The sequence below is a fragment of the Rhinoraja longicauda genome, chromosome 28 (genome assembly GCF_053455715.1).
Source record: "Rhinoraja longicauda isolate Sanriku21f chromosome 28, sRhiLon1.1, whole genome shotgun sequence".
NCBI classification, from domain to species: Eukaryota; Metazoa; Chordata; class Chondrichthyes; order Rajiformes; family Arhynchobatidae; genus Rhinoraja; species Rhinoraja longicauda.
The window spans coordinates 8,628,547-8,642,450 of record NC_135980.1 but is presented as its reverse complement, the minus strand read 5'-3'; the positions used below and the strand labels follow the sequence as shown (position 1 = coordinate 8,642,450).

The 13,904-nt window shown below is 40.4% G+C and overlaps 1 protein-coding gene across 5 annotated transcripts; it reads left to right on the top strand.

Moving 5' to 3' along the window:
• The first annotated feature begins 657 nt into the window (after positions 1-657).
• Positions 658-11,099, top strand: LOC144607011 (cold-inducible RNA-binding protein-like). 5 transcript variants are annotated; one of them, XR_013549046.1, is made up of 8 exons: positions 659-927; positions 1,626-1,732; positions 3,820-3,961; positions 4,268-4,346; positions 4,470-4,516; positions 7,715-7,796; positions 9,197-9,410; positions 10,687-11,099. XR_013549046.1 is itself a non-coding variant. In XM_078423547.1 (6 exons), exons 1-5 carry the CDS (start codon positions 828-830, stop codon positions 4,513-4,515), a joined length of 474 nt encoding a protein of 157 aa, XP_078279673.1. In that variant the 5' UTR covers positions 662-827; the 3' UTR covers position 4,516; positions 5,364-6,277. The 5 variants fall into 5 exon arrangements, 2 of the variants coding, with proteins under 2 accessions (XP_078279673.1, XP_078279672.1); XR_013549045.1 differs by having other exon boundaries at positions 4,467-4,516; XR_013549047.1 differs by lacking the exon at positions 4,470-4,516 and having other exon boundaries at positions 658-927.
• The last annotated feature ends 2,805 nt before the right edge of the window (positions 11,100-13,904 follow it).

Genomic DNA, 13,904 nt, shown 5'->3' with positions numbered 1-13,904 from the left:
AGGGGGGCAGAAGGCTGTGGGGAGACCCACCCGGGGGGGGGGGGGGGGGGGGGGAGAAAGGTCCCTCTCCCGGCTGGGGAATGGGGGATTAGTGCCCATCCTCCTTCAGCTTCATCCAGGGGGGCGAGAGGAGGGAGGGGCAGAGGGTTAGAACCCCCCCCCCCCCCACTATCTGGGGTTTGGGATGGGGGGGGAGTATTAGTGCCCCCTCGTCTGAAGGTGGGGTTGAGTAGACCCACCCCGCGCCCTATCGGGTGGAGAGGGGAGCAGAACTCCCGAGGGTGGGGGAGAGGTGTTAGAACCACTCACTGTCTGGGGTTATGGGAGAGCAGAGGGTAAAACGCCATCCACACCCTGTCGGGGGAACTAGAACTCCCGTATTGGGGGTGGGGGGGAGAGGGAACCACCCACGGTCTGGAACTAGGGGAGGAGGGGTACAACCCCCCCCCCCCCCCCCCCCCCGTCTGTAGGGCCCAGAACTCTCCTCCACTCTGGTCGCAGAAACCCATCACCCCCGCCCTGTCTTGGGGGGGAGAGACTACAACTCCGACTTGTCGGGGGGGGGGGGGGGGGTTAGAGCTGGCCCTTCTGGAGGGGGTGTGAACAAAGCCGGACGAGCAAGAGGCGACCGGCGGCGGGGACCCGGATCCTGCCGCAGTGCGGCGAGCGCCTGGCGGGGTGGTGGATGTTGCTGTTTTGGGGGGGGTGGGGGGGTGGGGGTGACTGAAGGGAGGTCCCCTCGCAGACAACCGAAGCCCCCTTTGTTCTGCAGACTTATCCAAACCCCATCCTCTTCTCCCCCCCCCCCTCCCAGCAGGTGAAGCAGAATGTCGGACGAAGGCAAGCTCTTTGTCGGTGGACTCAACTTCGACACGAACGAGCAGTCGCTGGAATCCGTCTTCTCCAAATATGGGCAGATCTCCGAAGGTTTGTATGTTCAGTCACCGCTAAATATAATCAGCCGCGCTAACAATGTAAGGATTTAGACACTACCCGGTTTTTTTTCTGGCTGGATTACTGGTGTTCGGTTGGCAGGATAGTGATCAAGCATTTGGGTATTTATTCGATTGTCCATGGTACTTTGTATTCCATATCTTAACCTAGTGTAAGAAAATAACTGCAGATGCTGGTACAAATCGACGGTTTTTATTCACAAAATGCTGGAGTAACTCAGCAGGTCAGGCAGGATCTCAGGAGAGAAGGAATGGGTGACGTTTCGGGTCAGTCTGAAGAAGGGTCTCGATTCGAAACGTCACCCATTCCTTCTCTCCTGAGATGCTGCCTGACCTGAGTTACTCCAGCATTTTGTGAATAAATACCATATCTTAACCTTGAAACTCAGGACACTATTCCAAATTATTGTAATGTAATGGATTTTTCTCGGATGTGATGGCGTTGCAAATGTTGACAATGTTAGAAAGGCAGTCTAAACTTCTATGTAATTCAGTTGCCCATAAAGGCTCAGAGTTAACATAATGTTTTACACAGGAATAATTGGGCGGAAATTTCCCATTGCACTTAAAACTATTGAATGAGTTTTATAACAGGTTGTAAAAGGTTTTTTATCTTCTTGGTCGTGAGGCGGCATCTGGTAACTTGAATCATTTTTTGCTTATCTGCTTTAGTTATTGTCATTAAAGACCGGGAGACACAAAGATCAAGGGGTTTTGGTTTTGTCACGTTTGAAAATCCCGATGATGCAAAGGATGCAATGTTGGCTATGAATGGGAAGGTATGTTTTATACTTTGTAAATTGGTTGAGTTTGAGAGTATGTTCTGGTTAATGAGCTTTAAGGGCCTGTCCCAGTTACGCGATTTTTAAGGCGACTGTCAAAGTCGTAGCAGATCGGCAAAATTTTCTTTTACCCTGCGACAATGACCACGACAATGCCGAGTCATGTTACTTTTTTGTGAAACTAGCACCTGGCTAAGATATTACACCGTCTTTGGAAACATCGCAAAATTCCCACGCTTACCTGACCGTCAAACTGTCGCCTCCAATCTACCTGTCAAAAGTCCTGACAGTAAATAAATTGATTAAACAAAACTATCTTCGGGTATCTTCAAATGCCTTTTCTTAATTTAATATTACATGCTTCTAAATGCATCTGCAACAACCTAGTAAACCTGGGGACAGCATGCGACAGCGCCCGCAATAAACTACGATACCTGGCGACAAGCCAGCTGTGGCCGAGAAATTTCTATCTGGAAATTTTTTCCGCGACGCGCCGAGATCCGCTACGATTCATTGAAGACTCCTCACGATCATGCCCGCGACACCTCGGCGAACGTTCGGCGACAGCCTAGTCGCCAGCAGTCGCCTTAAAATCACCTAAGTGGGACAGGCCCTTTATGCTCAAGAAATTCAAAAATTCACCAAAATTGTGAGCATGCAATCCAGCATGACTCAGTGCTGAAGATTGTGGAGTCGTGCTGTTGTTTGGATAAGATGATAAACTAGGCTATGTTTATCTCTTGGGCAATGTAGTTTGAACGAAACCAGGCCTGTTTCGTTGGTATTCTGGCCATTGATTGCCACTCAACTATTTTCAGGATTAATTATTCTGTCATTTATGGTTGCTTGCTCTATCTGAAATGGGTGAGGTGAAATTTAATTTATTTAATAATCATTGGGACTATTTATTTTTTTGGCTTCAATCACATGGAAAATCCTCGATCTATTGTAGCGATCTTCCTGGCAACTCAGAATCAGGATTGCACTGACCTTGTGACAAAGTTCCCAAGCCCACATTTACCATTAATATTGCCTGCTTTGTTTAGATTTAGTTTTATTATTGTCACGTGTAACAAAGTATTGTGAATGCTTTTGTATGCATGCTGCCCAATCAAATCAAGCCAAACATAAGTACAAAAGGTAGAGTGAAGAGAAAGATACCAAAGTGCAGAATCATTGTCTGCATTGTAGCATAGCAGTCTTTGATTTCTAATGTGCCTTTTACCTGTGCTGCTTCTGCCCTCTAAAATCTTAATACAGGGTTCAAATATTTTTGGACAGTTTTTCCAGAAGTCTCCTAGCCTGAACCTAGTCTTCCAATCGGCATGAGTTAGTGTGTATACAAGGAACTGCACATGCTGGTTTAGAACAAAGAAACAGCGCTGGAGTAACTCAGCAGGTCAGGCAGTATGTCTTGAGAACATGGATAGGTTACGTTTTGGGTCGGGAAGAAGGGTCCCGCTGAGTCACTCCAGCACTTTGTATCTTATCATGATTTTATGTTAACCCAAGTCTCATTTCTTTCTTTTGCATTAATTTCCTGTGCAGCAAGCTCTTAATTTAATGTTCTTGTGCTTAAGTTCCTCCGCATCAATGGCACTGTCTTAGTTACCGCCTCTAATTGAATAGTTTTGAAATGCATAGCTCTGCCATTGTTCATGTCTCCACTCCATCATTTGACTACTGCATCTTTAGATCTTTGATCCTCAAATTCTGGAATTCCATCCTCGCCATCACCTTTGGCCAAACCTTGAGGCGTCTCTTTGTTTCTCCACCCTTTGATTGAATGAATTTTTTTTCTTGTTCATTCCATGAAGCAACTTGGACATTTTATTGGTTTATATGGTCAGTGCAACCTAAATTCAAGTTAGTTGCTTCATGATTAATAAAATCCACAGTTCAATAGAATTTCAAGATTAGGCACAATTGAATTGATAAGCGCATTGTGTAGAAGTGCTATGCTTAACTCTTTTCAGGCATATAGAATACTGTGAGAAAAACAGTATATAAATTCATATCCTCATATTTAACAATGACGCCTTTTCATAAAACAATGACCGTATGCCATTTTTCTCCAACTGCAGTCTATTGATGGGCGTCAGATTAGAGTGGATCAAGCTGGAAAATCCTCTGGAGACCGTTCCCGGGGTTACAGAGGTGGAAATGCAAGCAGCCGCGGGTTATTCCGTGGTGGGTCTGGGCGTCGAGCACGTGGGTTTTCTAGAGGTATGTAACTTTTTTGACAGCTTAAAAGTATTTCATAGTTCACAGTTATGATTACCATTAGTTTCTTTTAAATGGTTGCCCTGGAGAAAACCGGTATGGACACGTTCTATAACAACATTTAAAAGACATTGGACAAGTACATGGATAGGAAAGCTTTCAAGGGATATGGATCAAATGTGGGCAGGTTGGGCCGAAGGGTCTGTATCCGTGCTGTATGACTCTGGGCACTATTTTTTGTTTGCTTCAGTTGTTGAAGCACCCTTGTTGGGTGAATGTATTCACACCTTTAGTTGAATTCTTCATCAGGCAGTGGTGGAGACAGAGTTGCACGCTATGATTCGAGAAGCAGTTACTCGGGATCGAGGGATTACTACAACAAAGATAGGTAAAAATATTTCTTTATCACTTGTTATGTTATATTCTATTTTTTAGATATATTTTTATTAACAATTATGTACTGTGAAGTGATCTGCGAAACACTACAGGGATGTTTGTTTGTTCCCAGGAGTCAAGGGAGCTATGGTGGCTCTTACCGGGACAGTTATGACAGTTAAGGTAGGTGCTATTAAAAATAGAAAGAAACTGGCCAGGCTGGGGTTCTCACTATAGTTTTCTGTAATAATCTAGTTAACTTGATATTTTGGGGGAAAATGTAATGTGGAATGACAATTTACCTGCATGTCAATATTAGCCCAAAATAATATGGGTTATTTAACCTTAACCTCCGTACTGAAAGTCATAAAAGCTCACTGCATCTTTGGAGGCAGAAAGATCTACTGATGGTAGGTTCTGTCCTTGAAGTTCTGTTGGGTCCTGGGAGGGAAGAAGCAGTTCTTGGTCAGTACTACATCCTTATTACCAAGTTTTATAGGTAAACTGCAACAGTGCACAATTTAAAAAAATGATTGCAAAGTTTGATATCAAACATAGTGCCATGGCCTAATGCATTTTGGTGCATTGAAATCTTGTGCTAGTTTATCTTTACACTTGTTCTGCATGTGAACTACTTTAGCTGTCATTTGGATAGCCAAAAGGAGTTGGAAACTGAATTAAGTCTTGGTGTTCAATTACATTGAACCAAACCCAAAGAAGCAGCAGTGTACCCTAAATTTTTGAAAGATGAAGGGTGTCTTAGGCAAGTTCATTATTGGACTAAATTCATCACAACTCTTAATAACCATCTCCCTGCTGTCTTCCCATGATATGTTCCGTATGCCGTTGCATTTACACTGACATGGGAATGCAAATGTTTTAATATTTGCTGTTGCATTGTGCTTCAGATAATCTATATACCAATGGTGCTAAACTATGATTGTCAGTCCATGCCACGGATCTAACAGTAGGAAGAGGAAACTATGATTACTGTTGCAGTCTTTAAATTGTACCTGCTTCTTGTTCTCAGCTACACACAACGAATAAATAAATCTTCTTGACTCAAGATCGTCCTTCCTATGGCTGTATTTATAAAGATTTTCGGAGCTTCGTGGAATCGCATTGTGTACTTGTATTCTCATACCTTGTAGTATTTCAGTTTGGCCTTGTTAATCACAGCCTGACAGCTTCTGACATGAGGGTGCACACTTAAGTGTTGTCTCAGTAATTTTGGAATAAATGAGCTAACAAACTTTAGCATTCTCAGGCACTTGACAAAGCCCTCGTTATTTTGTGTTAATATTACAATATTGCAAGGTTTTCATTTTAGTTTAGATCAGTTTCTTTATTTTAATGTTAACATTGCTCAAAAGTTTTCCAGAAAGTTTAGCTATTTCTGAATTGGAAGTTGTGGAGGTGACTGGAATTTTGGTGGGGGAAAATGCAAAAAAGGGTTAACAGTGAGTTCTCAGTCTATTTTTATGGTAAGCAAACTGATGTTTTATGGAAGCTGAACAAGCTGTGGTGTTTTATTTCAAAATAAAGGCTCATATCGCCACTTATTCTTGTAAAAAGTTGTCATTTGAAACGTTCCTTTAGTGTAGCAAGGTAGGAAAACAACATGGGAACGGAAGATATTGCCTGCCTCTCAAACCGCCTTGATACTGCTGAACATAAATGTTTTTTAACGTAATTGGACATGTGTGCATCTTTCAGTAGTTTCAAGAGTTCTGTACACTGTAAACAAAGTTAATCATGTTCCAGATTCTTCAAAATTAACATATGAAGTTCTGAGCAATGTATCTTTATAAGATGGACATGTACTGGATGAGAAATATTTGGAAATGGCTTTTTGTGTTGTATGTTCAAGTGGTTTAGAGTTGACCTTTTTGTACTGGAAACAGGCTTCACGAAGCCTCATTAAAAGAAATACCTGACTTATAACGCTGATCTTCCTGTAGTTGGATTCTTGTGGGATGTTATATAGTGGAAAGAGTATAGGAAGGGATTAACTGTACTGCACTCCTTAGTTGGAAAAGCAGTGGGAAAAGGGTAATTTTAGAAATAAATGGTGGCGGGGGGAGGTGTAGGGAATGACCCTGGAGTTAGCAGTGAATTTAAGTATCACTGTTCAGTTGTCAATGTAGAGCCATGCAGTTGATGCCCCACTTAACCTTGACAACTAAAATAAAGGAACAAATTTCCCGCTAAGCTGTCTTGCCATTACTGTATAAAGTGCCACAGTGCAGTGTTAAATAATTAAGCCTGCACTAAAATCTCAACTGTCCCTTTGCAACAGTTGAAAGAATAGAAATTAATCAGTACTGCTCATTTTCTCCCATGCTTGGCATGCATGAGGTCATTACCAGTTTTGTGGTGCTGCCCTCTCTATTACTTCATTTTTGGAAAAGGGTAAATTTTGAAGTGGAGACTTCTTGTGTGCCATTGCCAAATTGGAGTAAAATGAATAATAATTTTTAAAACCATGGCAGACATTTCAGAAAGAAACATCCCTTTTTGAAATCATTCAATCTTGTGTTCCTCAAAGGCTGGTGGCTTTGCAATAATGTTGAAACTTAAGGAGTAATTGATATCAAAATGGAAAATTTCTATCTTTAAACTTAAATATAAAGTGGTAAAACCAGTACTAAGAGCTGAATGGTCTAGAATAAGATCAGTTTATGATAAATACTGGGATAAGTATTCTAATAGTTCAAAAAGATTATCTGCTGCTATTATAAATTAAATTTGGGCATATCTAAATTTTGTGCAGTCATCTGTTCAGGATGGTGTTCCAAGTCCATTAAAGTTCTTTATAACAATTCGCAACTTCTAAGGATGCTAGCATTTGGAAAGAAATGGCCTTGGAGAACGAAGTGCTGTGCCACCTACAATGAAACCTGAGATGAAAACAGTACATGGCTCAGTGCAAATGTGGATATAGCCCTAGATTTGAGGTAACTCATTTTACTCTCATGGGCAGTTTACATTGACTCATTCAAAACAATTCTGAAATGATATGCGTACAAGATTTCATTTATTTATTGGATTAGTTCTCTAAAAGAACCCAACTCTTAAAATTGAACACCACAGCAAACCTTGTCATAATGCCTCATATCTTGATCTTTTGTTAGTTATGCTGCTTGCTATATTCTTCTGTAACAAAGGGAGCATCTAAAATATTGCTCTCGTGGGGCGGGGAAATAGAATTTTATACTGTTAGATATTTCTTTAAATAGGATTTGATTTGCTAGTGACTCAGAAAACGGTTTATTGAAAATTATAATACTCTGTTAATGTAATCACATCCTTGCTCTTAAAGTTTGTTTTGTCAAATTGCTGCATATGTCCAAATATAATTTTATTTTTTTCATATTACAGAGTGAAACGTTGACTCCACATGAATAATGTTGATAATGGACCAGTGACAGAATGCAGAAACCTGTGTGGTGTGCTTAATACGGTATGTTTGAATTCATATTTGCACTAGTCTGCAGTTCCGGGTAGTTAGCTTGAAATATCAATGTGTGCGTGCTTGTGCTGCAGCAGGCCATTTATCATTCTGAAATTTGGGTACTTGTATAGGGACAGTTTTCGTTTTAGGTCATTGTAAAAAATGAAAGCTAACAATGTTAACAGTAACATTGGCATGGATAGAAATTTGGCTGATCAATGGGAAAAGGAAAGTGAGAATAAAGAGGCCTTTATCAGGTGGGTACGAAAAAATGAATGGTATGCAAGAGGTACTGACGTGTGGCCACGTGATGTTTGCTAAATTTGCCAGCAATAAAGATGGGCAGAAAAATAAGATTTGAAGAGGACATACAGAGCCTACAAAATAAATAGCCTAAATAAATGGGCATGGTGTTGACAACTGATTATTGTTGGGGAAAATGTAAAATTACCCACTTAATCAGGAAAAAAAATGGAAACAAATCTAAATGATGAGACATAGACATTTGGGTGTACCGTATACATGATTCACAAAAGATACTTCAAATGGAGAAAAATAAAAAATATAATTTATAGCTTGGGGGATTTAATTTCAAGATGGGGAGGTCGTACTTCATTTTATGCAGGGCATTGATGAGAGTCAAACCGGCAGTATTGGTTTCCTTGTTTAGGGACGGATGTCAGTGTGTTGGGAGCAGGTCTGAGGAGGTTTTTTAGACTAAATTAAGATGAAGCCATCCATTTAGCTCTTGTGGATTTGGAGTATGAATTTCACTGATGATCTGCTTGCAGAACTGCTAAATGTTCTGCTTTTTCTTTCCATTGCAGAGCCATTTGGCAACGGACTGTGGTTGTTTTTGAATATGATAAAATATTTTGACTTTAAAAAGAACATTATTGCTATCATGTTGATTAATGCAGAAAAGTAACCAGAATTATGATTCCGAAGGTGGTGATATTAATTATTGGGTTGTTTTTTTTGTACCGCTAAATTAGCAATTCTGCATCATCTAATGGAAAGGAAAGGGTTTGTGGGATTGAGAAAGGGTTTGGGGCAGTAGGAATAGCTGGTACATATAAATATAGCCAGCTTGGAACACTGGACTGAATGGTAACTTCCTTTGTTCTGTGAAGACTTGGAATTATCAGGAGTCTAAAAATGTTTTTAAATAATGTAGCCAGCAGCTAAGCTGTTCAATCAACCTTTGTTTGGTTTGAACATACCAAAAGATGATGTATTTTTTGAACACTTCTGCCCTGGCCAGTGTACCACCCCAATCAACAATAGTAAATTTGGCTACCCTTTGTGATTTTTGCATTTGGTGCTCCTCTTAGCATGTTACTTGGGATGAGATAAGATTATGAAATGCAAACTTTTAAAATTTTGTTTTGTAATTTGTTCATTTGCAGCTTAATACGAAAGGGACAAGCGATTTCTGAAATCTAACATCTTGAAGAAAAAAGCTTTGTGTGCAGCTGAGGGGATATAAAGGAAAATATCTTAGAAATTGCAAGAAGAAAATACATAAGCTTTGTGCGCAGTCTGGAATGTAATGAATTGCCTTTGTTTTATCCACCGGGGAAGTAAACAAGGGAACATTTTTGACTTTGCGGAGAAGAGTGGGTAAGCATTTCCCATACTTTGTTTTCTAAAATATTAATTTTCACCTGTACATCTTTTCGAAATAAGTTTTTCTATAAACCTAAATAATAAATCTAGTAAAAAGACAAAATGCTGAAGTACCTCAGCGGGTCAGGCAACTTCTCTGGATAACATCAATAGGTGATATTTTGAGTCGGGGCCCTTCATATCATATCATATCATATATATACAGCCGGAAACAGGCCTTTTCGGCCCTCCAAGTCCGTGCCGCCCAGCGATCCCCGCACATTAACACTATCCTACACCCACTAGGGACAATTTTTACATTTCCCCAGCCAATTAACCTACATACCTGTACGTCTTTGGAGTGTGGGAGGAAACCGAAGATCTCGGAGAAAACCCACGCAGGTCACGGGGAGAACGTACAAACTCCTTACAGTGCAGCACCCGTAGTCAGGATCGAACCTGAGTCTCCGGCGCTGCATTCGCTGTAAAGCAGCAACTCTACCGCTGCGCTACTGTGGGAGGGGGGTGAAAGAAAGCTGTGAGAGAGGAGGAGCCAGGCAAAGTGGCAAGTAATAGGTAGATGCAGGCAAGCCTGTGCCCACCTGTTACCTGCCACGCTTTATCCTACCCCTCTCTCCCGCTTTCTAACCCTCCCTCCCCAACCACTATACAATCAATCGAAAGAAGAGTCCCAACCCAAAATGTCCCCTATCCATGCTGTCCAGAGATGTTGCCCTGCCCGCTGAGTTACTCAAGCACTTTGTGTCATTTTTAAACCAGCATCTGTAATTCCTTGTTTCTGCATTTGTAGAAAATTTATTGTTTTAATTTGGCACACGTATATCAGACTGAATATCAACAAAATAGAACTTGCATACTGCATTAAATAACTATAATTAGCATAAAGTCGTATGCAGAAGAATTTTCATTATTTTATATAAAGACCCCATGACTGAGTTTTTTTGTTTTATCCTTCATCTTTATATCTAAAATGAAACATGTGTTTTTGATTAGAGCTAATTTCAACTGGCCAGAAAAGTGAAAAAGCAGGTTTCCAGCTAAGAAACTGTTCTAAAGCAGTTTTCTATTTCACTTTTGTACCTGCCTTATCCACACAACTTAAAAAACTTTTAAATGTATTTATTTTTATGGAAACTTTTTGTTTCATACATTGAATTGAATACAAATTTGTAATGGAGATTTAAGCAAAAAAATAATAATTGTGATCATTTATCAGATGTCTTTTAATCGTAAAAGTACTTTTTCAATGTTGAATGTTTGTATTTTACAGGGAGATTCTGCTAGGCCACTGAAGTGTAAATAGGTTAAGGTTGCCGGTGGAGAGATTGTGACGGTCAGGCAACTGAAGTTAGCACAAGGATTTCCAGCCATATAAGCTGAATCGAGAAGATTCAGTCAAAACGTTGAGGTGGGAGGCAGAGGACGGAGAGAATTGTGTGGTTCTCTGCACGTAACTAAATGCTGTATGATGCAGCTGCATGTGTTAATAATGGGAAATGTTTTGGGGTTTTGCATTTTATTTATGTTTATCCTCTTAACTTGGTGTCCAACTGAATCAATAAGTCTGAAGAAGGGTCTCGACCCCAAACGTCAAACTTCTCTCCTGAGACGCTGCCTGACCTGCTGAGTTACTCCAGCATTTTGTGAATAAATACCTTCAAACTGAATCAATAAATAAATTATTCCTTTCGATCAGTGAATTGTCTTGGATTTTGAACTAGAGCCAATTCACTCAATGCAAGATGAGTAGTGACACTTTATAGTCTTGCAAATCTGCTTTGATAGACTTGCCAGCCAGCTTTGTGAATGGAGCTTAGTGAGCTTATTGATGGAGAAATGCTTCTAAACTCGTTAAAGAACAACTAAACATTGAGATCACGGGGCATTGCAATAGTGAATATTTCTTCACATTGTATTGGTGAGAATGAAATGTTCATGCGTATAAACCAAATACTTAACATAAATTAAAATAAAATCTTGTAGGAGCGTCTAATGTAATCAAATTGGCCTAGTGGAAGTGCTCTAACTAATTTCGTATCCAGCCAAAATGGTCTACTGCATGACCCCCATACCAGGTGAATTTGTTCATCTCTGAGACCTTGATGCGTACAAATGGGTTAGCACATTTGCCTGTGTAAAAATAGTAAGTGCTTGAAATAATTATTGACAATGATGAACTGGATTTTTGGACAGAAATAGTGCTTAATGAATTAAAAAGTACTCTAATGGAAAGTTTATGGGTATGAAGAATGAATCATCATGAAAAATTTGAAGTATCAAATTTAAAGATATAGCCTAGTTAGTAACACTACACTTGGAGTACTAAATATGTTGTGAAAATATGCAGCACAAAAAAGCATGGAGCACAAACTCTTCCCCCAGCCAAACTTGGATTAACACCAATTTTAAAAATGATTGTTAGTTGTAGTACTGATAACAAATATATATTGGTTATATGATGATTTTATGTTGATGGTTTTAACAGGAGAGTTAAATTGTTCTCATGATTTTAGATATCTCTCTCAAATTGTTAAAAGGACGACTGCCGACTATTGATACAGCCACAGTCAGCCTGTGAATATAATGTTCGTTAGTTTCACATTGTGCCCTTAGTTTCACGCAACTGCTACAGTGGTTAAGTAGCACACGTCTTTCTTGTGTCTTTCTTGTATGCCTCAAAAGGATCATCCATTGACCTAACATTCATGATAAAGTTTAAACTCCATTACTCATTGTTCATTTAAAACTTGAAGGAAATCCTTGCATTTGACCATTTGGTCCGAAGGACAAAGTTCACACTGGCCATCGACCACCAGTTTACACTAGTTCTATGTTATCCCACTTTCTCACCCATTCCCTGCACACTAGGGGAAATTTAGAGGCCAATTAACCTAGACGCTCATGGATTTGGGATGTGGAAGGAAACTAGAGCACCCGGGAAAGTCCACGGGATCACAGGGAGAATGTGCAAACTCCACATGCACAGCACCTGGGTCTTTGACACAGAGTCAGCAGCTCTACCAGCTGTGCCACCAGGTTGTATAGACAATAGACAATAGGTGCAGGAGGAGGCCATTCAGCCCTTTGAGCCAGCACCGCCATTCAATGCGATCATGGCTGATCACTCTCAATCAGTACCCCGTTCCTGCCTTCTCCCCATACCCCCTCACTCCGCTATCCTTAAGAGCTCTATCCAGCTCTCTTGAAAGCATCCAACGAACTGGCCTCCACTGCCTTCTGAGGCAGAGAATTCCACACCTTCACCACTCTCTGACTGAAAAAGTTCTTCCTCATCTCCGTTCTAAATGGCCTACCCCTTATTCTTAAACTGTGGCCCCTTGTTCTGGACTCCCCCAACATTGGGAACATGTTTACTGCCTCTAATGTGTCCAATCCCCTAATTATCTTATATGTTTCAATAAGATCCCCCCTTCCTATAGATAGGAAGGCTATGGGCTAAATGCAGGTAAATGGGGACTAGTTCAATATCCTAGTTTGATCAATATGGGCCAAAGAGCTTATTTCTGTGCTGTACAGCTTTATGACTCTTCCATTTTGCCAGCTCTTTTTACTCATCGAATATCCAGTTTCTGTCCTGTCTGAAGCTTTGCAAATACTCAATCTCATAAATTCCTTTGCACCTGGTGAGTTGGCATGGGATGTGGAACGATAATGAGTTACATTGGATCCCTGCCTCTTCATTTTGTGTCATAAAAATTCCCCGAAATTTGTAATGTGTTTTACGCCTTTACCCTTATTTATGTGGGCTTTGGAGGAAACCGTAATGCTTGAGCATTCTGGTGGGTGCTCGCGCTCCTGATGTTACCCACTCTCCTTTGGCTCTGCACTTTGTCCTGTCGCAGTTAACTAGGATTGTGCAAGGACGTCAAGAGTGTTTAAGTGTCATTAACGGAACAATTACATTTTTACTTGCTGTAACTTAACGGACCCGTTAAAGCCTAGCATATAGATAGATACATAATAATCAATAATACAATAAATGAATAACTAATACTAAGTAACAACACAAATCCCAAGTGCAACTAATAACACTGTACATAGACAATAGTTAATGAAGTAAATTTCTGAGTGTGTGTATATCTGAAGGTTTGTCCTGGACTCAACACATTGATACAATCAAAGAAAGTCCATTTACACCTCTATGTAAAAGATTGAAGAGATTTAGTATGTCAACAAATACTTGAACTAATACTATAATGATGAGATGGTATATAGGAAGGAGATTGAGAACCTGGTGTCGAGACGACTTTTCTCTCAATGTCAGCAAGACAAAGGCGATAGTGATCAACTTCAGGAAGTTGCATTGACGGTGCTGAAGTAGAGATGGTTGAAAACTTCAAATTCCAAGGAGTCAATATCACCAACAATTTCTCCTAGACCATCAACATTGAACCAAAGACCAAGAAAGCACACCAACGCCTCTACTTCCTTAGAAGTTTGGCATGTTCCCTGCAACTCTCACCAACT